General features: G+C 41.7%; 2 protein-coding genes across 2 annotated transcripts; both read left to right on the top strand.

The window, feature by feature from the left end:
* Positions 1-16: 16 nt before the first annotated feature.
* DUSP3 (dual specificity phosphatase 3) lies at positions 17-13,254 on the top strand. The gene is made up of 3 exons (XM_054801816.1): positions 17-237; positions 7,069-7,295; positions 11,736-13,254. Exons 1-3 carry the CDS (start codon positions 116-118, stop codon positions 11,939-11,941), a joined length of 555 nt encoding a protein of 184 aa, XP_054657791.1. The 5' UTR covers positions 17-115; the 3' UTR covers positions 11,942-13,254.
* Positions 13,255-13,376: 122 nt separating this feature from the next.
* Positions 13,377-23,697, top strand: SOST (sclerostin). Its single transcript, XM_054801813.1, has 2 exons — positions 13,377-18,889; positions 21,805-23,697. Exons 1-2 carry the CDS (start codon positions 18,670-18,672, stop codon positions 22,224-22,226), a joined length of 642 nt encoding a protein of 213 aa, XP_054657788.1. The 5' UTR covers positions 13,377-18,669; the 3' UTR covers positions 22,227-23,697.
* The last annotated feature ends 1,090 nt before the right edge of the window (positions 23,698-24,787 follow it).

Raw genomic sequence — 24,787 nt, 5'->3', positions numbered from 1 at the left:
GCCCCTCGGGCGGCGGCCGGTGCCAGGCGGGGCGGGGCGGGAGCGCGGCAGGCCCGAGCTGCTGCGCCGAGGGGCCCCTGCGGCTGGCCGGCGGGGATCGGCTCCGGGCCCGGCCATGTCCGATTACCGGATCTCGGTGGAGGAGCTGAACGATCTTCTGGCTAACGGGAGCGGCTGCTACAGCCTCCCTAGCGCGCACAGCAACGAGGTGGTGCCGCGCATCCACGTGGGGAACGCGTGAGTGCGCCGGAGCGGGACGGAGGCGGGCGGTTCGCCTGAGGCGAGGCCGGCCGCTGTGGAGGCGGGGGCCGGGGAGGGGGGGACACCCGTGTTTGTGAGCAGCCTGTGAGGTTGGGGGTAGGCGGACTGTGAGGCCGTGCGGGGTTCGTGAGGCGCGGGGCGTTCACTGAGGAGCCGCCGGAATGAACCGGGGCGGGGGGGGGGGGGGGGGGGGGGCTGAGGGGGGAGTCCGGCTGCGGGGCGGAGTCTGCTGGGTCTGTGCGGGCCCCGGGAGGCCCAACGGGGCCTGGCCCGGGCTGTGCGGCCCCGGGACCTCGAGCTGAGGGGAACGGGCAGCCCACAGGCCTGTGGCTGCGAGGCCCGAGCAGCCTGGCAGGGGCTGCCCGCGGCTCCGGCTGCTGCCTGACCGGCAAATGACGAGGCACAGCTCAGAAATGGCATCTGCTAAAATGTTCCGTACCCTAGTGAAGCCCCGAATCTAAGCTAAAATAGCGCTGAAACAAGGTTAAAACTTATTAAGTTGCCTAAGAACGAAACGCACCTGCTCAGCTGTGTTAGCGCACAGCTTTTTTTTTTTTCTCCGGGTATTTCCTACTCTTGCTAACAAGTTGTTGGTCATCCGCACACAATATCATCTGCGGAAGCCCGATTGCAACACCGGTGTAATAACCGTATGATGAGTGGGATAAGCTAGAACATGAAGAACGAGCAAAGTGGTAATATGGATATTAGATCTTGGTTTAACCGTGTGCGAAATAACCTAAAGGAAGCAGGGCTTCAACAGGAGTCACCACCCCTGTCTGTGACCGGTCAAATGAATGTTTCTGCGCTCTGAGTCCTAAAAAAACTCGTATTCATGCACATGATGGGAGCCAAAACGATACAGGGAACGATACAGGGATGGCTATGATGGAAGTCCTTAAATGAGGACTTTATCTCTGTGAAATTGGAGACCTTTTGATATGTGTGTAGTATACTGGCTCCCTGTTCTTATTTGAAGCTTGTAACTCCTAAAGAAATATAAGTCAAACCCGTAAGTTTTCATTTACTTTCTCCTAAGCCAAACCAAATTATGTTTGTCACTGCCAGTTGATGCAGGACATGCGCATCTAGAGATAGGACTGAAATTACTATCTCAATGGCCAATCTGATGTCTGACAGCCACCTTCTCCTTCATATTTTTAGCAGCACTTACCTGGAAGAAATGAAGTCATAGCCTACAAGGCAATTTATGCAGTAAATAATTTAAAAATAATTTTTTAAGATAGTTAGCTACTATAGAGTAGTTTTCATTCTTCAGTAATTGATTTTAATATACAGTATGGACTTTAATACATTCAGATGCAAGGTTGTCTAGGAACAGAGAATGCGCATGTAAGTTGCAGGATGGAAAATGTCTGCCTAGTGGAAAGCTTTACCACTGAGAAGGGCTTTTGATGTAATAAGTGACAACTGAAAATATCTGGAGCACCACTGCAGTTTGTAGCATAAGCAGTTTGCATGGGCCCACCCTCTCCAGCCTGTCCAGGTCCCTCTGGATGACATCCCTTCCCGTCAGAGCGTCGACCACAGCACAGAGCTCGGTGTCATCGGCAAACTTGCTGAGGGTGCACTCGATCCATGTCGCCAACAAAGATGTTAAACAGCTCCAGTCCCAACACCAACCCCTGAGGAATGCCACTTGTCACTGGTCTCCACTTGGACATCGAGCCATTGACCACAACTCTTTGACTGCAACCATCCAGCCAATTCCTTACCCACCGAGTGGTCCATCCGTCAAATCCATGTCTCTAATTTAGAGACGAGGATATTCTCAAACTGGAAATAACACTAATTCTTCAGAGGATTTTTTGTGTCAGGTGGGGTTGCGGTATACTGCCTTGTAAGTAGCACTTGCTATATTAGCTGTCATTCTGGAAAAATTTAAAACTGCAGATCTGTTCTCACACCATTTCCAGCTACATGTCCCTCTCTTGTACTCTCGTTGTGTAGAGATAAGGCTAAAGAGAGATCTGTTTTTCTGACTTGACTCCTTCTCCTATGAACTACCGGGGAAGTGAACCTCCTTTGCCTCGCAGGCTTTATGCATATGTGGGCTCCAACAGTGTGCAAGGCATCAATAAAGCTTGCACTATTGTGTGTGAGAAATAAGCCATAGCTTTGTTTGGGGCCTGTATTTGCAGTTCATTAGCCTGACTTGTTCTGCTCTAGCATCTGCGCAGAGCTTGGAATACATCTAACACTTGAAGCTGTCTTGGTGCAGCGTGCATCTGATTGGCCTGCACCTCGTATCTCAGTTTTGGCCTTTGTTGCACAAACCTCCTTACTGAATCTCTGAGGAGTTGTCAGAAGCACTTTGCACTGAGCTACAGGGAAGTCCAGAAAGGCAATATAGCAGGAGAACAAATTAACGCAGTCATTTGATCCGACATTCAAATCTCTGCTTTGACTTGGATGGATCAAACCTTCCTGCAGTATAGGGCCACCACTACAAGTGGCAGAGATTTTTTAACAATAAGAATTCACAGAGTAGCCACATCTGTAGAGTTTTAACATGAAGGGATTGGAATCCCAATATATGGCATTAAAGCAATAGAATTTGAACAGGAACTCTCAGGAAAAAATTAAAACATCTGAGTGAGATTTAGAAACTTCTGTTGGAAACCTTTTGGGATATTTTGCATAGGGGTGCTGCTGTCTCGCCTTATGAGTAACTCATATTTAGATAAAAATGACAACATTCAGGCTGACGAGATCAAATTGGGTCATAGTGTAGAATAAAAATTTATCTGTCAAATGACTTCATGTTACAGGCAGAACCAAAGTACTAGATCTTCCGTGCAATACATAATTAATGAAAACACAGAGGTAAAACGATAAAATATTTTGAAAAGAATGTTTTTGCATATTACAGTAGGCAATTCTAACCTCTCAAGAAGATTTGATGAGATTTGTGAAGACGAGTAAAAATGTATGATCACTAAAACAAGAATTATTATTTAGGTGACAGACAAGCACAATTATATATTTCTCAAGCAGTAACAAAATAAGAATTCAGGATACACTGGAAGTACAAATCATTTTCTGTTTCTGTACAATTCAAGAAGTGTTTCACTGTAACATCTTAATCGGTGACCAGGACAGTTGGACAGAATGCATCTTTATCAGGCTTGCAGATGCCACCAAAATGGGGGGGAGCAGTCAACACACTGGGGAGTAGGATTTTTATTCAGAGCAACCATGTCTTGTCAAAAACAGTGTTTTGCCAGAAAGCAAGCAGGCTTAGCTAAGGGAGTCTGTTTGTGGGGGTTTTTTTAAATGCTGTTTTGAAGCCTGTAACAATTCAAGCAATGCCTCCAGAACTGTATTTGGTTAAAAGGTTCTGGTTATGAATGCCCAGTCTGAGTTTTCTGTCTGTTTTAATGTTTGTGGGTAATCCGTGAAGCAATTCTTTGTTCTCAATGTGCCAGAAGTGCAGGTGTGTTGTAAGGAGTATGAAAGGCATTCTTCCAAAATTAATATTAAATTTAGTGACTGAAAGGGAAGAAGCAGCGAGGAAACAACTTTGCATGAACAAAACAGTGGAAATTAAAGTGTGTTAATGTGCTGGCGTTTTGTTGCCGTTAAGGACTTGGTTTGTTTGCTTATAATCCCATATGGCAATACTTTATAGCCTCATGTACCCTTAATTACTGATGCATGGTTCTCTAAGTGTGTTGTGGCTGGTAAAATTGGTCACCTCTGTTCAAAAGAAACACTTCTTCCTAGTGTTACTCACTGGATGAGGAGCTCTCAGTCTTCCATATCGAGAGCAGACAAGATTCTGTGATTTTTCTTAGGGAAATAGAAGCAGCTGATGTTAGCATCTCTCTGCTATTCGGAGGAGCTAGCATTTCAACATTGAACATGATGCAGCTGGAATGAAATTTTAAGGATAGGAGAGATCCAAGAACTGTTTGGAAAGGGAGAAAAAAAATGGCATACAAATACTCTCTTTTTCACCTCTAGCTGTGAAAGAAAATAATCTATAAAATCTGCAAAAATCGTTCACTGGGAATGATTTTGCCTCCAGGGGAGCAAGTCTGTGTTGCCAGATTCAACCACAATTCCAGGACATGAGTTCCTGTTGATCCTGATCAGATAGATACTGATCTATATACTATTACTTAAACCATATACTCACCCGACTAAGCATAGGAACTCACAGCTAAATTATCACTTTTTGTTTTGGCCTTGCACTGTAGGATTTACTTTTGTGTTGCAAGCAGAATTACTCAGGCGCCAATATCTTGTCCCCTGGCACAGATAATGTCCTGCCAGATGGAAAATCTGTCAACATTTGTTTAGGTAATAAAGTCTTTACAAATATTTGGGTCATTGCCATAGTTGTTTGGCACAGACAGCAGAAAATGTAGAAGCTTCACTCATGCATAAGGATTCATCTGCTTATACTACAGTTTAAGGGTTGAACAGTCATTAGGAGAAAAGGAACACTCTAGATGTTGATATAGCCTTGAATTACATGAAAATTGTGAGCAAGTGCACTCAGAGATTCATATAGATATAAACCAACTGATTTGGGTCTTTATTTTAACTTTTTTTAGAATAGCTAAGTGCCCAGCCAAAAGCCTTAGGTGCGTTGCCATCTCTTAGAAACTTGTCCAAAAAGATACTACAGAAATGCTCATCTGGAGCTCAGCTTAATATTAAGACTCCTTGTATTTGCAATTTATGACTTGAGCCGTAGGGAGATTTTTCTAAAAGATTTCTGATTCCACATCCAGCTACACACATAGTGAAAGCTGCCTTGAAAAACAATAAAGGGATTTATATCTGTTTAGGCTACCTCTTTTCACAAAGTGTGCAGGAACTGAGTTATCTTTCAACTAAAGCCTTCTGTCACATTCTGCTAATGTTGACCAGATTTTACTAGGAGACCACATGGTGCGATAAAACATAGGGTTTTTATTTTTTCTTCCCGGGAAAGTGAGGCAAATATTGAGACTGACGTACAGAAATAATCAGATTTAGAATGAAAAGTAGTGGGTTTATGACAAGGAGGCAATGGTCTCCTCATATTATTTAATGGTTATCTCCTCTTACTAGAGATTGTGTTCCAGTGCACAAGAAGAGATTTGTGCATGTGTCATGGTTTAACTGCAGCCGGCAGCTCAGCACCACGCAGCCGTTCGCTCACTCCCACCAGATGGGAGAGAATTGGAAGGGTAAAAGTGAGAAAACTTGTGGGTTGAGATAAAGAAAGTTTAACAGATGAAGCAAAAGCCACGTGCACAAGCAAAGCAAAACAAGGAATTCATTCCCCACTTCCCATGACAGGCAGGTGTTCAGCCATCCCCAGGAAAGCAGGGCTCCGTCACGCGTAATGGTGACTTGGGAAGACAAACGCCACCACTCCAAACATCCCCCCTTTCCTTCTTCTTCCCCCAACTTTATATGCTGAGCACGACTTCATTCGGTATCCCTTTGGTCTGCTGGGGACAGCTGTCCTGGCTGTGTGACCTCCCAACTTCTTGTGCACCCTCAGCCTACTTGCTGGTGGGGTGAGGAGCAGAAAAGGCCTTGACTCTGTGTAAGCACTGCTCAGCAATAACAAAACCATCTCTATGTTATCAACGCTGTTTCCAGCACAAATCCAAAACATAGCCCAGTACTAGCTACTATGAAGAAAATTAACTCTATCCCAGCCAAAACCAGCAGAACATGATCGGATGTGTTACTAAGCAGGTGGATTGTTTGCCGTTATACAACCTGGAGCTTTTATCATGCCATTATTAGTGGATCTAATTCGTTGTCATCATCAAGCCTGAAAGGCATGATTATTATGTATCATCCTGCTCAGTTGTTCACTGATAGGGTAGGATGCTCTTTTAGCCACTTAAAATGGAAGCAGGCGGTTTTGCTGCAATTACTTGATAGAAATAGGAGTTGGAAAGGGCTTAGCTGACCTAAAAGTACTGAATGCTTTCTTAAGCACTTAAGCATCTTAAACATCACTCATCTGGATTCTTTTCCATCTTTTCTATTTTCTATATTCATTTCCACTAAGACACTAAACATTATAATACTTGTGATGAGAACACAGAGTGGCAAAGACTGAATTATATCGTTATATTGCTGGCCCTTGGGTAGCCTTGCCAGATCTTTCCGTGACTTCAAAGATGTTGAATAGCAGAGGGACAGAGGACTACACCTCACAGGAGTCTTCAGATGAGACCTTTGAAGATGCAGGAACATTTACTTGTAGTTACTTTCTATCTTTCTGTGACCTGAGAAGGAGCCAGTGCTGTTTCACAGTGGTTAAAATTGCCCCCTAAAACATCTGTTTGTCTGGACTCTCTGCCAGACTAGCAAGTTCTGCTTACCTAGCCCTGCAACACTGGTAGCTTACAGTAGAGGCTTTTTATAACTGGTTTTTAAATTATGTTATGTAGATAACCGCTAATCTTAGAAGTGACTATCCTGGGCTTTCTGTTATCTCCAGTATTTTCTTAGTTTGGTCAAAAAATTATGTTCGGAAAGAGTTATAATTTTATGCCACAGTAGGGTATAAGAGATTACGTTTCATGTGTGCTGTGCTTGGTTGTCAGCCAAGAAAGTAGTGTTCTCTCATGCCCAAGTAGGGACCGTGGCTCTAAATATTTCTGTGAATTTATAATCTGTAGCTAATTCACTTCTGGGCACAGTATATTTAGCATCTATTAACAGAAAAATCAAAGGTTTTGATTATCAGTTCCTTTTGGGGACATGATAAATACTGAGATGATCCACCAAGTTCTAATAGTTTTCTTGACACTTTTTATCGTACAGGTTCATAGCCAAGAACATTACGAGGCTGCAGCGTCTGGGGATAACCCATGTTCTGAATGCAGCAGAGGGGAAGTCATTCATGCATGTGAACACTAATGCAGAGTTCTATGAAGGCACAGGCATCAGATACCACGGCATTAAAGCTAACGATACGCAAGAATTTAACCTCAGTCGCTATTTTGAGGAGGCAGCTGATTTTATTGAGAAAGCACTTTCCCAGAAGGATGGTAAGGCAAACTGAAATATCTTTCTACCACGTTTTCTGTGCACTGTGCATGTTTCTTAGCAATTTATTTTACTGTTTAAAATGGTTCTTTGCTCAGATTATCAGCTGAACAGCCAATTCAGGAATTCAGATGAGAATTCACAGACCCAGAATACACAGTAAGACATCTTAACCTTCCGTCTATACATGTAGGCCTCCAGTATATGGCAAATGGAAGTCTGTCACTCTAGGGGTGACTTTGAAAAATGAAACAGCCGTTGCATCCTATAATAGTGCCTTTCTGGGAAGATGTGTTCTTATTTTTCCTTAGAAGTGGTAAGTCACTTGAAAAAATAAAAAAAAATAACTTCAGGATCTAAAAGGTGGTTTAGGGCAGTAGAAATGATAAATTAAAGGCAGAAGTGATAGAAGTAATGCATTGCTGAAGAGTACTCACACAACCTGCTATATGTTGGGGTTTTTCCAAATGGTTCAGTAAGGATAAAGACTGCAGCCTTACAATTTTTATTACCTTAAGTCATTAAACTATTTTATGTGATGATTACCTCATTATTCCCTAGGATTGCAGGAAGGCTGGGGATGGTATTTGCAATATTGTCGATTGCCACACTTCTCTACAGTTGATTCCTCAGAGCAGAAATCCTAGGACATAGTGCAGTGGGCCAGATGGTGTTTGTTGTTGTCTGACTATTTCAGCATACCAGTTATTTCTACACATGCTTAATTTCTTTCTTGCTTCATGAATAAACATGAAAAAGGAGGAATGAACTCCCACAATTCTAGAAGTTCTTTCTCTGAAATGGACAAAAGGGGTACTAAGGCTGGGATGTGCTTTTGACAGATGGAAATAAATTTTACCTCTAGTTTGCTGAAGTATGAAAAATTCTGAAAATTTAAATGCGACTCTTCCAGTTAGCATTGTGACTCACTGAAACCGGTTGCAGTAGTAAAGACGAGTTTAATAGTGCCAGCTGCCAGTGACTGTCCCTACTCAGTTTGATCTAAGCAGTTGCAGAGTCAATCTGAATTACGGTTCTATTTGCTGATTCTTTCAGTCTTAGTAGTTGTCTACTATGCCTGCCACTGTTTTCTTACTGTGGTAAACAAGGAGGAACTTTGTAGCTGGATAATGCTGGAGCCAGTTTTAAAATTAACTCGCTACTGAAATTTGATAGTTTTGTTTGACATTGAAGTGTAGACTAAGGACAGTGAAGTGAAGAGCGATGCAGTCGTATGTTCCTTAAATTTCATTTTAGCATTGTAGTTGCATGAAGTTCTGGAAGGCAGGTCTGGTATACTAAAGGTCTGGAAGGCAGCCCTTAAGACACTGCCTTTCACAGGGCAAGGCTGGAAACCCTTTTGCTTCTGATCATCTGCAGAGGGTAAGTGTCGTGGTTTAACTCCAGTCAGCAGCTAAGCACCACACAGCTGCTCACTCACTCCTCCCCCAGCGGGATGGGGGAGAGAATTCAGAAGGGTAGAAGTGAGAAAATTTGTGGGTTGAGAGAAAGACAGTTCAAAAGGTAAAGCAAAAGCTGTGCACACAAGCAAAGTAAAACAAGGAATTCATTCCCCACTTCCCATGGCAGGCAGGTGTTCAGCCATCCCCAGGAAAGCAGGGCTCCGTCACGTGTAATGGTGACTTGGGAAGACAAACGCCACCACTCCAAACATCCCCCCTTTCCTTCTTCTTCCCCCAACTTTATATGCTGAGCACGACTTCATTCGGTATCCCTTTGGTCTGCTGGGGACAGCTGTCCTGGCTGTGTGACCTCCCAACTTCTTGTGCACCCTCAGCCTACTTGCTGGTGGGGTGAGGAGCAGAAAAGGCCTTGACTCTGTGTAAGCACTGCTCAGCAATAACAAAACCATCTCTATGTTATCAACGCTGTTTCCAGCACAAATCCAAAACATAGCCCAGTACTAGCTACTATGAAGAAAATTAACTATCCCAGCCAAAACCAGCACAGGAAGTCAATTCTCTTCCACAGGTATGATCCAGAATCTCTAAATCTTGCTAATATATGGCTATGGGCTCTCAAGAAATGTTGGGAATTAATTGTTTTAGCTGTTCAACTTGCTACTGATTAGAATTTGCTTTGAGCTGTGAAGCCTCTGCAGCTCAAGGCAAATGTGGTAAGAGGCTTTCTGTTGCTGTGGTTCAAAGCAAGTTCTGGTTATGATGAAAATGTATGCGTATAGTTCATCTGTTCACTTATCTCAGAAAAAAATTTACTCTGGAGAGTAGGCTGGGTCCATATCTCCCAGTGCATTTGGGAGGGGGAAAATTTTTGTGTCTGGAAAAGCAGGTCAAAGAGGAAGCAGCTGAGAAGCAATAAAATCAAGTTAGATTTCTCAAAGGGAGCCGTGGCCTGCTTTATTATTGTTGGGTACCTACCTACAGGATTTACCCATGTGGTGGGTTAAGCTTGGCTGGAGGCCAGGTGCCCACCAAGCTGCTTTATCACTCCCCTCCTCCACTGGACAGGGGTGAGAAAAATACGATGAAAGGCTCATGGGTTGAGATAAGGGCAGGGAGATTACCCTCAGCAATTACCGTCACAGGCAAAACAGACTCAGCTTGGGGAAATTAATTTAATTTATTACCAGTCAAATCAGAGTAGGATAATGAGAAATAAAACCAAATCTTAAAACACCTTCCCCTACTCCTCCCTTCTTCCTGGGTTCAACTTCAGTCCTGATTTTTTTCTGCCTTCTCCCACCGAGCAGCACAAGGGCACAGGGAATGGGGGTTGCAGTCACTTCATCACACGTTGTCTTTGCCGCTCCTTCCTCCGCAGTCTCTTCCCCTGCTCCATCATGGCAATCCACTCATGGGTGATAGCCCTCCGCAAACCTCCAGCACGGGTTCTTGCCATGGGCTTCAGCTCTTCAGTAACTGCTCCAGCATAGGTCCTTTCCATGGGGTGCAGTCCTTCAGGAACAGACTGCTTCAGTGTGGGCTCCTCTTCATGGGGTCACAGGTCCTGCCAGGAACCTGCTCCAGTGCAGGCTCTCCACAGGGTTACATCCTCCTTCATGGGGTCCTCCATGGGCTGCAGGTTGGTACCTGCTCCACTGTTAACCTCCATGGGCTGCAGAGGGACAGCCTGCCTCACCATGGTCTTCATAGAATCAGAGAATGGTTTGGGTTGGAAGGGACCTTAAGGATCATCTAGTTCCAACCCCCCCTGCCATGATTGCTCAAAGCCCCATCCAACCTGGCCTTGAACACTTCCAGGGATCCAGGGGCAGCCACAGCTTCTCTGGGCAACCTGTGCCAGGGACTCACCACCCTCACAGGGAAGAATTTCTTCCTCAGATCTCATCTCAACCTGCTCTCCTTCAGTTTAAAGCCATCCCCCCTTGTCCTGTCACTCCCTGCCCTTGTCACCAGTCCCTCTCCAGCTTTCCTGTAGCCTCTTTAGGTACTGGAAGGTGCTCTAAGGTCTCCCTGGAGCCTTCTCTTCTCCGGGTTGAACAACCCCCGCTCTCTCAGCCTGTCTTCACAGGAGAGGTGCTTCAGCCCTCTCATTGTCTTTGTGGCCCTCTTCTGGACTCACTGTAACAGCTCCAGCACAACAGGTTTTTTTCCCCTTCTTAAATGTGTTATCATGGAGGTGCTACCACCATCACTGATGGGCTCAGCCTTGGCCAGCGGTGGATCTGTCTTGGAGTCAGTTGGCACTGGCTCTGTCAGACCTGGGGGAAGCTTCTGGCATATTCTCACAGAAGCCACCACTGTAGCCCCCACCCCTGCTACAAAAACTTTGCCAGGCAAACCAAATACAACATAACAAATCAGTTAGCTGGAAACATTTTATTGGTGCTGGCATAGGTGTGATTAGATGTTTCTGGTTCTTCCTGCTGCACAGTCAGTAGTTACATGTACTTGAGAGTTAGTGTGGCTTCATGAACAGCCAGAGAAGTGGCCAGGTATGATCCAACATGGAATTCCCGTTAGCATAGGAATTGTCAGCAATGCACTAAAAAGGCTGGATGTCTTTGAAGAGATGCAGTATGTGACAAACAGCATGTTTCTCTGTTTTCAGTGTAATTTAAACTTTGGATCCTGTATTTGTGCTCTTTGACACTGGTCATCTTTAGGGACAAGGCTTATTCTAAATCGCAGAAGATTAGAGAAATGTGGTAAATAGACACAGTTTGACTGTTTGTGACATAGTACCAAATATATTTTAGTGTGAATGTTTGATATACAACCAGTTTTTCCTGTATTATCCTTGATGACAGACTGTGTAGCTATTAACAGAGTGATAGCACCTTTTTTCCAAGTTCTACATGTCTTCTGTAGCATTCAGAATTTACATTTCTCAAGCTGCTGAAGGACTACTACTATTGTGCTTTATATCCTAGCTATCTCATGTTGCTTTTCAAACATATATTCCAGTATAACCCAAATTATGACCTGTCTTCCCTGCAGGACAAGTATTTGTGCATTGCCGTGAGGGCTACAGCCGTTCTCCTACACTGGTCATCGCCTACCTCATGCTTCGCCAGAATATGGATGTCAAGTCTGCATTGAGCACTGTCCGGCAGAAGCGAGAGATTGGCCCCAATGATGGCTTTCTAAGGCAGCTTTGCCAGCTCAATGAGCAATTAGTGAAGGAGGGCAAACTGAAGCCCTAGAACAGAGCACCGTAGTATTTTTTGAAGTTTCTCAAACCATCAGAGGACACCTTAGGTGCTTTAGATTCCCAACCCCTAACCACCAAGCTAAATCACATAATGTGAGGGAGACAGAATTCCTGCTTTTGTCTAGTGAAAGTATCTTTCTCGAACTCTGGATCTGTCTTTCAAGATGACACTAAATTGTGTCACTGTTCGGAGCTGTTGCAATAAAGAGGTGTTTTTAAGAGGGGTAACTCCAGTGATAACACCTGTCTTCACATGTATTTCAGAGCCCCCTGCAGACTCTGTAGCGTACATGGCTTGCATCGACATTGAGTGTGATTCATTAAAGCCTTGTCTTGTATCCCACCAGAGCACCGTAGTCTGAGAGCCCCAACACATCTCTTCACTCACTCTTAATTGAAGTACTGTATTTTCTAAAGCTTCTTTTTCATGCACACAGGTGCCTAACGTTTGAGTGTAGGAGCTTCAAGGAATGGAGAAGCGTATATACAAATGCACAGATGCACTCGCTTGTAAAATGAAGTGTATGCAGTGTTGTGTTTAGTGTGGATTTATGCAATACACGGTGTGTGGTAGTAAAGCCATTCAGAGCCCAGTCTTGATGCACACTGTATTTCCAAGAATATTTGTACCTCTTGCTGTTGTGATTGACATGAAATGGTCTGATATTAAATGCTCTTTTATTTTTGTTTTGAAGTCATACCAGAAAAAAATGTCAAGAGCAAATGTTGAGGAAAAAACTTGAGCAAGGAAGAAATAATGTCTGTATTTGGGAGTGCTTGTACTGGATGTATGATAAAGACCGAAGTATCAGAATATAATGGCTCCCGAGGCTTGTCTTGAATTACAGTGTCTCCCTTCTTTTTTATCGCTGTTATTAATGTAGAATGGAATGAGCACATGTGCAGATTACTTCTAGTAGGGCAGCACAAGTGTGCTTGCAAAGCAGTTTGCTGAAGTACCCTCTTGACTTCTTGGATTGCTTGCATGGTATCATTAAATAGAAATGAGCATTGTTACATACCACATGGAATAGAAAACATTTCCTTTCTATTAAAATAAATGATGTCTTGATTCTGTTGGACATACAGGTGAAATGAGTCATTGCAGCCTTGGGAGAGGGAGCACTGTCTTAGTGTGTAAATGTGTACCTGTGAGTTACAGCACCGTGTTAACGCAAGGGACCTCCCACTGCAAACTTGGAATTGTTGGTTAAACTAACGGAATCTGAGATGTATGTGTTCCCTTTTTATCTGTGCTTTAATGTAGTTCTAGATTAAAAATCTGAACACTATTTTAAACAGAAACACTGTTGTATTAGTAACACATGTAAGCCCAGATCTAGTTTTTTTATATTCAATTCACTAATCAAAAATCACAAAGGACGTACATTTTTTTACTTCTACTTGTTGGGGTTGTGTGGTTTGGGGGGGGGGGGGAGTGGAGAGAGGGAGTTCTGCATAGCTAGATAACTTTATTGAAATTAAACTCCAGAGGTGATTATTCTGGTTGAAGGCTAGGCTTATTTCTCTTTCCTTGCACAGGGTGGGAACTGGCAAATCAAGGAGCCTTTTCTCTTTTGTGTCCTTTAAACGGGCAACTGGGGAACACTCTACGTAGTGTTTCCTTTCACCTCTCTACAGCCAGCCAGTATTTAGTGCTTGCTTTGGATCAGGATGGTTCAGTAATAACGAGTAGCAGTCAGACTCATTGGCTAATTACATACCTGTTTCCTTTCTCCCATTATATCAGTATTAAATGAATTGCTGCTTCAAAATTCCTAGCTACTCATTTCATGCTGTGTAGCTTGGGGAATAGGAATACTGGCCTTATCTTTTCTACTATACTGACTTCTTCATACTGCAGTCTTATTTATAAATGATCCTTTTAAATTTTTTACTACAGGCATAGATTTTATTTCTCTCTCATCCTCACACCATGCATTAATAATACCTATCTGCACTACAAGAAAAAATAAAAAAATATGCACTTTGACCTGTTAGAACTCAAAAATTCTGGTCCATTAAAGAGCTAAGAAACTATTAGGCATTAGATTTTTGTTACTTTTCCATAGATTGTAAGAAAGCTAATAGTTGTCAGATTAAAACCAGAATGGTTTATTAAAATTGAGTTTGTTTACCTCATGGTGATGTTTTTGTATTTGTCAGTATCAAGAAATACCGACAAATCAAGACATACAGGAATTTGGTTTTATATTCAAGATGATTATATAGGACACTGCTCACTTCGAGTGGTAACTTCAGTAGTACTCTGGCCCATTTATCTCAGTATAACAAAACTGATTTAACAAATGGTTTGTAATAGGAGGGTGGAGAGGAATAAATAAGACAATGCTAAAAACTGATTTTAAAAATTGAGCTCTAAGACAGTAGATCCTATTTTGAGTTACTGATAGGTGACTCAGTAATGAAATCATTTCTAGCTCTGCTTTTAGAGTAGGCTAAAAATAGTTAGAATGTCAGACCACTGCTCCATTAATGGATCATACCCTTCCTCTTTTAGCCTTATCTTGCTGTTTAAGTACAGTAATGTTGCAAATTCCTCTGCCTGTTTTAGCTGTCCAAGAAGCACTTGTATGCCTCTAATCCATAATGATATGCTGTATACTTCTAAATTTCTCTTTCTGATTGTAGAAGGAAATATTGTATAAAAATGGGAATGAGAGTTTTCTTTCTATGTAATATGAAATTGAGAAAGTATTGGAAGAAATACACCTTTTTATTCCTTTAAATCAGTTCTGCTAGTTTACTATAATGGTTTTAGCACAGAGGAACTATTTAATGCAGTCTCACTTAGTGTAGCAGAGAAGTTTCTTCTAAAATTACTTTCTGGGCTTTGCCAATGAGTAAAACTGAAAACAGAACAGGCCTGAGAGGTATCTTCTAAGGATTTATTTATGAGAATGTGTCCTATTCATTTCTGCTATTCTGCAAATAAATCCTGGAAATGCAGATCGCGTGAGTAGTACAATTAAGTGAGTTGTTTGGGTTTTTTAAGTTTTAATTCCAGTATGCCAAGGTCGCTGGCTAGCTGACTCACCAGATGGAGCTGTAGGCTTGTTATTCCTCACCAGATAGTCATCGTTCCATCCCTGAACAATGCTATTGTGTGAATCTAATGTATTCTTGTCTCATCACTGAAAAAGGCAAGCCACCAGAATGATTTATCAGTGCATTTGCTGGTCTCTGCTGGGAAAATACTAAGCTTCCATTTATTCTTGGCTCTCGGAGGAGATCACATCATAGCATTCAGACTGATATATTCACAAGGTAGTATGTGACTCAGCAGAATTCTTATGAGACAGATAAAAGTTCCTTGGGCAAGGGTGGCTTAGCAGCATCTTAGAGAAAAAGAACTTTGAGAAGCAAACAAGCTTTTCTTGAACATGTCAGAGACTGAATTCCTGGGCAGTGTGTAAATTATGAGCCCTTGTCCACAGATAAGGTTAAACTGCACGCGTATATTTTAGAGCCTGATCTCAGGAACTGGTTTATATATGCATGCCTTCATAGTGCAGCGTTGCAGTGCAAGTACATCGGGACACAAGTCTGACCAGAAAGCAGCAGCAACAGATTCAGGCTGAGCGTGTGATGCCATGTTCCTCCTTGTACCTGCTCCCCCAATATGTCTGATTCCTTCGTAGCGTGGCTACAGGTGGTGTTTTTTCAGCTCAGAAAATAGCATCCCAGTTCTGAATATAGAGGGTCCAAACTCAGTTCCAGCCTGGTGGGAGAGGATTCATTCTGAAAGCATCCTTGATAGGTCTTTTTTCCCCCCTGTCCTGCATTAACAGTGCAAAAATCAATTAATTGCGGGAGGGCTGCAGCCCCGACCATGTCTGCTTTGTTGGAGAAAGTACTGTGAGCAGGCAAGCACCTACAGGACACGGAAGAATGTTTTTGTAGTTAAGGAATCTGAATGTCTACAGGATTTGGATTCTTCTCTTGCCTCCATTAAGCTGCCCTCCTAGCTTGTGGACAAGAAGTTTTAAGCCAAAGGCTAAATATAGCTTCTGGTTTTTACTTTCATAGATTGCTTGGTATTATTTCTCCCAGTGGGTAAAACAGATAAATGTTAAGACAGTTAATAGAGGAGATATTGTTTACTTAGAGAAGTTACATGAAGAAAATTTTAATGTTTTATGTGACAATTGACTACTGTAAACGAGGTTCTCTGTAGTAAGCCTACAGTGATAGCTTTTGGAAATAGTCTCAGGCAAACATTACATGAAAAGCAATTCACAGAAACTGAGCTTTGACAGATATATACATTTCTGAGGGTATTTAAATAGAGGAGTGACTAGGTAGCAATGGTTCAGTGATTACCAGTACTCAATTTTCTTCTGCTCTCCTGTTCTGCTTTTCAGCTGTGCTCCATCGTGGCACAAGCTGTGATCTGGCTTTGAACAAGGTCACTACTGGTGAATACCACTACAAGGTGCTATTCCTATCTGACGAAAATAGTACCAAGTTAAAAATCTTTGATTAGTTCCTGGTCACCTTTCCCATTTTGTTCAGTTTAAAAAAAACAAACTAAAAAACCAAAACAAAACCCCCCACCGTTTTATTCCTTTGAGGGCCATTAGAAGATTGCATGTCAGTGTTTCCAAATAGGATTCCAAATTCCAAGGAAAGAAAAAAAATAGCTGCACTGTAGGGCCTGAAAGCAGAGTTTGATATCATTGTACACAATTTCAAGTATAACTTAATCATGGTAGTCTAGCCTGTTCTTTGAAGGAAAAAAAAAATAATCAAACCCCAAACTAACCAGCAAAAATCTGCAAAGAAGGTGGTTCCACAGCTTTCCAAGCTGGGGTCTGTCTTGTCTTCAGAACCCTTTTTATTTGGTGGCAATCGTGCAATGCCCCTGTGAAGTTGTGTATAGATTTCACCTGTAGCTCTAAGCCAAAAATAGACTTACTAATAAGTGAGAAAAATTCTGCTTGAAAAACCATTTGCAATGGCTGCGTGTTTAGGTTTCCTGTATTTGTGAGACCATCATTAGCTGCTTTGAGTAAAGGAGGCAGTTATTAATGAAAGATAATCAGTGCTGCTGGTGATGATTATAGGGAAAAAAGAATCAGCACATCTGAGGCAAATTGTGTGACAACAGTCTGTATTAAAGAATGATATCCTGACTAGCTGTGGAGAAAAAAAACCTTGTAAAAAGAAAATAGTATGTTGCATCCCTCCACAAAACCAGAGTAATTTCTGAGATGGTAGGATACGTAGCGCTAGTGCATCCACTGTGTGTGTGTCTCTGTAAGTGTAAGGCTGAAGAGGTGAAACGTCCTCAGGTCGTTGTTGTTTATTATTTATCATCAAGGTCACGCTGAGGGAGAACGCACCTCCACTTTACAATTGCTGATACCTGTTTTCCGTGCCAGGTCAGGAGAATTGTCAGGGTAGAACACAAGCCTTAGGTAATGAGTCTTACAGTAGCAGGGAAAAGTCGGACAGTGAATCACTTTTGAATCTCTTCTACATGAAATATTTTCCTGAGGATGTATGCAACAAACGTTGCAGTAACACACATGGGTGTCCCTTTACTGCTTTAAGCAAACATTCTGCTTTCAGTAGCTACTATGAGCTCAATGTAGTATCTAACCTTACTAAAAGCCGAGATGCTTTCTAATTAATGTATTTAGCCTGAAATAATTTGCAAATGACTTGAAAGTGTTTGTGGTCTTGAGACAAAGAAATGATGCGACTGTCACCACTATTTTGCAAGGAAGAAGAATACCATAGATGAGATTTTAAAACATGACACATCTTGGGCACAGGTGCCCCAGACATAAGGTCATCGATTCCCTCTTTTTGTTGGTTGCATCATGAATGGCAATCAGTCTGATCATGTTCTTGTGTTCAAAATAAGCAAATGTACTATATTCAACACTTGCACAGAAAGTCAGCAGAAGCAGTAGTATGCAATGAATTTAAAGCAAATGCAAATGTGAGAAAGAGCACATCAAAAAGCATGATGTACGACACCCTGGCTGTTTACCCTAACTAACATATTCCTATATATAGCTAACATATATAGTAGCCTATTTTTTAAGGAAAACTAAACAAAACGATTTCTCATTTTGAAAAGAAGCTCTTTCCTGTTTCTTCCAGTACATTTGTGAAACAAAATGTAGAGCTCCTTGTTTTGTAAAGGAAAAAAAAAACCCCACACCCCATCCCCAATCATTTGCCTGCAGAGACTGAAAAACATAACTCCTGAGCTACAGTTTCTAGATTTGCTTACTTTGTGCCAGGGGCAGGGGAAAGGAGTGAGAACAACAGCAAAAATAAAAAGTCTTAAAAACCTTTGGAAAAGACAACAGTCAAAGATTCAAATATGGATGTAGAAGCAGGTTTTAATTATAACATTGTGAGAAAAAACTGCAGAAAGACTTGTCAGGTTGCAATTCATCCTAGTCTTGTCAATCCCCATTGTTGCCAGGCACAAAAATGAAGCACATATGAGAAGTTTTTACATAGAAGTTGTAGAATATTGTCACTAACCCACCCCCACACACCCATTTTATTTCACACTGACAAAAGCTGAGATGAATGAGTTGTTGTCTGGCCCTTCCCACTTTGTATAGTCATTGGCTGGCTTGGATCTAAAAAGGATTTAAAAAAGGGGAATAATGTGCCTTTGCCTGGGATCTGAGACTGTCAGGGTGCTGAAAAGCTAATCTGTGAGCTCCCACCATGCAGATCTCTTGGGCTGTGTGCTCTGTCTGTGTCTTAATACAAATTGCATTTCGATCTGTGGAAGGGTGGCAAATGTTTAAAAATGATGCTACAGAAATAATTCCTGAGATCACTGAAAACACAGAAACACCAATGGAGCAGACTTTCAGCAACAACAACACAATGAACCAGGCAAAGCATGGAGGAAGACACATACAACAAGCTCCAGACCCTAATGGTAAGAATAATAATATCATTATTACTGTTTTGGACCCTAACAGGCAGTTTGTAAAAGAATACTTGTTATCGTGTATATTTATTAAAACCTTTAGGTATGGACCTAACGCTGTAAGTGATAGGGAGTCACATCTACTGTTGAAGAAGTATCAATGTAAATGTTAGAAGGGATATACCAGAGTTTACTGATGAAAAATGTGGTCTACCTTTTGAACAATCCTGAGGTACTACAATATGCATTCCGATTCTGCCCAGCTGCTCTCTGCAGACACAACTCCAATACGTAAAACCTGGAGAAGATACTACTTGAATTTCTCTGTGTTTTGTGCTTGCAAGCACTGTGAAGAAAAGGGACTGACTTGCTCACAAGTCATCTTTCTCTCTTTGATGTTAGGATGGGGCAATGGGTTGACAGTGGGTGATAATAATATAAATTTTTAATATTTAGAAAGAGTCACACCAGCGATATCTAAACTTATACAGCAAAAATGGCACATGGAGGTTGCATACAGCTAGATGAGAGGAGTGTGCTGCTCATTTTCCTTTGCCAACAGCCAGATTTTCAGCCAGATTCCAGCAGCCGAAAAGCTGTTCCGAGCAGTTAAAGCATTCCCCAGGGGAATTCATGCCCGAATGAATTGGAGGGGACTGTATTTTGAAGAGGTGTGCAATCCAGGAATCAGTTTGTCTACTTTAACAGCACTGACATACTTCATAGTAGATTGTCACTGCGTTTGGCCAAATGTCTAATATTAGCCATGATGCAAAGCACAAGCTTTGTGAGGCGAGATGGAAGATGGGGAGTTAGCACCAACAGAGAAAGGTATTTTTAAAGAAGTGTTCTACTGGCAAATAGGGCGAGCTTGGTCATCCAGACCGACACGTTTGGCTGCCAAATGCACGTAGCAACAAGTCAAACTTAGAGTTTCCACTGTTGTGCACTGCAGATCTGAGCTAGCCTTCTTTTTCAGGCGACAACTGGAAGGGAATTGTGTTTTTCTGTCAGTTAAGGTGTTTAAAACCATAACATTAACAATATTTTAAAAGAAGAAAAAAAAAGAAGTCGTGTTTTTGAGAGTGCAACTTTATAAGGGTCTTAAATACCTAAAAGGGGGAGCACTCTGCTTCTGACAGGCAGCCCCACCAACCACCAGCCCAAGGCACGTTGGTTTTATTACATCTGAATACCTTCATTTTTTAGCCTCTTACTACTCTGACATCAACTGGGGGAAATCTGTCCCACTGATACGTGCATATTTTTTGACGTGGAAAGGTCATTTCCTTAAGAAAAAGAGAATGAAGGAGACTGGACAGTTATTGAAGATATGCAATGGTCTTACATAACGTATTTTAACATCTTTAACACAAGGAATCAAAATGATCATCCAAAGTGGCCAGACCTTCCCGGGACACATAACGTTGCACCAGACTATGAATAATTTTGCAGTGTATGGAACCTGCACACATACAGAACAGGACACATATGCACAGAAAATAAACTTATATAGCTGAGGCAAACGTCCATCTATTTAACTGTATCTGCCTGTGTGCTATGGTGGTACAAAACACCTGATTCAGAGCATTATTTTTTACACAGACAGAAATACTTTTCTTAAATCCTTAGGGAACTTGGGACGATTAGACTAAGTGCACATGGAGTTCAATTGTCAGCATTTTTGTCACAGCATTATGACAAGGATCGTCTCATTAATGCAGTCCTTAAAACTTTTAAAAAACGAAATCTTGCTAGCTGTACTTCGATAAATATAAATCTGAGCACTAAAAAAAATCACGTTTCTGTACTTTACAGGAAAAACAAATTGTCTATACAAATACTGTTCTATTACTAATGACTCAGGGTCAGAACTCTCTTTTGATGTACTAAGGAGGGAACCACCTTAGGAATGGACCTAACAGACACAGCCTTCTATTTCTAAGCTGACCTTTGAGGATTTCCACCCCAAGTAGCATCCCTAAGTTAAAACTATCCTTTTTTTCTGAGAAGAACATTAATGTGTTTATCTAGATGAAGTTATTTGATAAACACCTTCAAAAATCAAATTCTGTGTCTTCCAAGCAAGTCAATTAGCCAAGCATGTCACTTGGCAAAAGAGACACCTTTGGAAAAAGTCTGTTCCTACAATTGCAAAGTTTTTCTAAATCCTTAAGGCTAAAAAATGTTGTATTTGCTAATGTTTCATTTGCCTGTAGCTATCTATTGAGAAAAAGGCGGGGGGGGGAACACTCTAAATGCCTCTTGCTGTCTGAAGGAAATTCTGTGGGGTTATCACAGAGAGCAGTAAACTTGGAAAACCTAGTGCCTGAAGAGTGGGAATTCCTTAGTGCTGTTGTTACCTGCTAATTTCCCTACTCTGGAACACATTCTGCTAGTTAAAAATCACTCAAGGAACACTTTCTTTGTTGCAAAAGAATTTAAATCTGGAGTCAACCTCCGAAGTAGGGTTAAACTAGAGCAAATGGGGGAAGGTTTTGCCCACAGGTAAATGAAGCCAGGAGAATCCCATCCCATTTGACGGTTGGACTTGATGATCTTAGAGGTCTTTTCCAACCTTAAAGATTCTATGATTCTATGAAAATTTCCCATGAAGTAACCACTGCTGCTGGGGTTACACTTCAGAAGGTCCACTGCCCACCTGCACAACCCTGACATGGAGTTTACCCAGTGGCAAGAGAAGGATTTTATTAATCAATTTGTACATTGTTATTCAAGGGTCTCCTAACTAGAGTAGCCAAATATTCAGAAGCTGCACGAGTGATACTCTTCTCAAAATCTGCCCTTCAACATGTCCAGCTTGTACCTAGCTCAGAGCTGGATACCTGCTACAGAAACAAAAACGCGGTTCCTCAAGGAGGGGGAAGAAAGTAGTCGGTAATTAACGTCTTTCTTGTTTGCAGACGCTTCCGACTTTAGCTGCAGAGAAATGCGAACCACCCGCTACGTCACGGAGGGGCCTTGCCGCAGCATCAAGCCTGTCAAGGAACTGGTCTGCTCTGGTCAGTGCGTGCCCTCACACCTCCTTCCCAACTCCATCGGTCGAGGGAAGTGGTGGCGGCAGAATGCCCTGGATTATCGCTGCATTCCTGCTCACACTCGCACGCAGCGCATCCAGATGGCTTGTCCCGAGGAGGAGACTCGGACTTACAAATTCCGAGCTGTCACAGCCTGCAAATGCAAGCGCTACACTCGCTACCACAACCAGTCCGAGCTGAAGGACTTTGGAAAGGAACCTGTCAGGCCTCAGAAGAACAAGAAGCCCCGTCTCTCCAGAGCCAGGAGCAGCAAATCTAACCAGCATGAGTTAGAAAATGCTTATTAGAAGGTGGCTCTGAGTGATACGGCCTAGCAGCTCTGGATATTTTACAAAACATCAAACGGCACTGGCAGGCCACAGCATGACGTTCTGACTGCAGTAGGTTCCAATTCCTTCTGCTAAGCTGGGTCAAAGGCTCACATAGTCAAAAATCTATCAGATTATAGCAGTTATGGTCTGATAAGAGAATGAGATAAACCGAGCTGGAGGTAGCAACACCTAAATTCAGTCTGAGAGGGGAGGTACACCCTGAAGACTCACGTGAGGTCGTGTGGCTTGTACCAGTAAGGCAGGCAGAGAAAAGTGAAGCTGTTACGGTGACAATCACACTTTGTTAGAAGTCATTCTACTCACTTTATGTGAAAAGAACACCGAGATCCCTTTCCTATTTTTATAAGTGCCAAGATGCAGGACAAGCATGAGATTAGGGAAGCACCAGGAGAGTTATCATTCTCTGGATGAGTTGTAGAAAGTCAGTGAGAGCAGGGATGTCAACAGTTACGGTGGCTAAAGGCAAATTGTTGGGAAATTAACACCGTGGCAGATGTCCTCATGCCCCAGTTGTTTCTTCTAAAACACAAAATTCAAAGTACGACACTCGTGTTCTCAAAAGTGTGACAAATCTATTTCATACTTTTAATTAAAAGACTGTAGGATCAACAGATTCAAAACTGAGATTTGGTAACTAAAACCATATTTGTTTTAGGGACAATGATTTGTTTTAGGAACAATTAAATTCTACTATGTGGAGCAGATTTATGAAATGGAAGCTCCTCTGAAACCAGATAACCTCACTGATGTTTGTCCAGTAAACAGCTAATGATGTGCATAATTTAACATAAAAGATACTGATTATTCCTTATTTCCTAGCGCGCAATTGATTTTAGTATTAGCTTAGATAGCTCAGTTTACATTTTCTATTGTGTGGAGTTTGGATTATCTGGCCACACACTTCATAGTGCTAAGACTGTGCAAGCCAAGTTCTGGGAGTAAAGTGCTGCTTCTGCATTAAAAGTGAGCCTCTGCTAATTTTAAAGTCATTAATTCCTCTAGAAACATCTTTGGTATGTGCAACTTTGGTAAGTCTTTAGTTTGACAGCAACTTTCCTTTACTTAGCTTCTCAACATTCAGACTAGTGTTTGTGTTTTTACATTAAAGAATATTATTAGAAAGTGAATCGTCACATGCTGTATATATCCTGTAGAAGTGCTAAGTGTAGTATGAGATGAACACAGTTTGGGATGAAGACAGTTCCTCACTGTTCTTCTTTTCTATGTAGAGTTTGTGCTGAAATCATATAAACTATGGAAATTTGCGAAGTTAATAGATTTTGCAATTATTTTATGTGGGACCAGAAACTAGAGAGAAAAGTTATTGTTTCAGAGAGTGAATTACGTATTTATTTTTTTCTCAGAAATTATTTATGCAATGTTTTTCCTTGTAGAGAATGAGAATTCATACTGCTTTAAAAATATTAGCCTGTTGTTTTTAATTTTAAATACATTGTTAATAAAGTAGAAACAATGATTAATTATAGGAAGACTCATTGATTTTCAGCTATAGTGTAAAGCTGATTTGCTGCAAAGCCAGCAAATTACAGAACAGTAAGGGTATTGACTCCAATTTCTATGATAGAATGTGTCAGGGTCATTAATTCTCAATCAATAACCCACACATCTCTAAAGAAACTCCATCCTGGAACTTCTTGCTCCAACGCACGACATTTCTCGTGGAAAAAGTATTCCTGAGCGGATGTGGAGCTCAAAACTATTTCAATATTCTCATTTCTACTTCCCCTGGGGAAGAAAAACTCACCCGATCTCAGTTTCCTTCCTACTCCCAGTGACATTTCCTGATTCATATGTTCACAACCTGAGAAAGCCCCCAAAGAAAACAAGAAGTCTGTGAACTGTTGATCAAGATTTCTTGACTGAAATCTGATTGCTTCAGATTTCTCTCATTGAGAAAGAAAGAAATGTGGAATCTCCTTGCAAGTGCTGCCAAGCAACAGTTAAATTTTTAACAATTTGATATTGTAGACCTATGCCCATTTTCATTTATAAGGCCATGTTCTTTAAGAAACAAAAACATTTTCCAATGAAGTCAGGGAAAACTGAGCTCGGACTGCACGTAGCGTGCAGATCTTTCAAGACAGCTGCAAAGATGAACAGTTTTTTCAAGACTGTCAATAGATAAGGTGTCCTTTCACTACTATTATTTGATACCTCATATAAAAACCTAATACAAACAGTTGTCATACCTGTGACAACATTTTCCAGACTTATCTTTGACTTTATGAATTTGGCACTTGGGGCTTCATTCTTGGAAATCAGCATGAACACCTGCAAGTGCTTCTTTAAGTAAGAAAAGCGGTTCAGCTCCTCTGAAAAGCTATTCCACAGTCTCACTGGCATCTAAAGTTACTGGAATAGGGTTTTAAAAATGTTGACTACGATAAACCCATGAAAGACACTTACTCTACTTTATCTGAGACATCATGCTGGATTCCTGGAAGTTCAGAAGAACAGGGTGAACCAGCAATATCTTTCTCCCAAATGTTTCACCT

The sequence above is a fragment of the Grus americana genome, chromosome 22 (assembly GCF_028858705.1).
Source record: "Grus americana isolate bGruAme1 chromosome 22, bGruAme1.mat, whole genome shotgun sequence".
Lineage (NCBI taxonomy): Eukaryota > Metazoa > Chordata > Aves > Gruiformes > Gruidae > Grus > Grus americana.
Note: the sequence above shows the minus strand (reverse complement) of the source record. Positions and strands in the feature narration are given on the sequence as shown.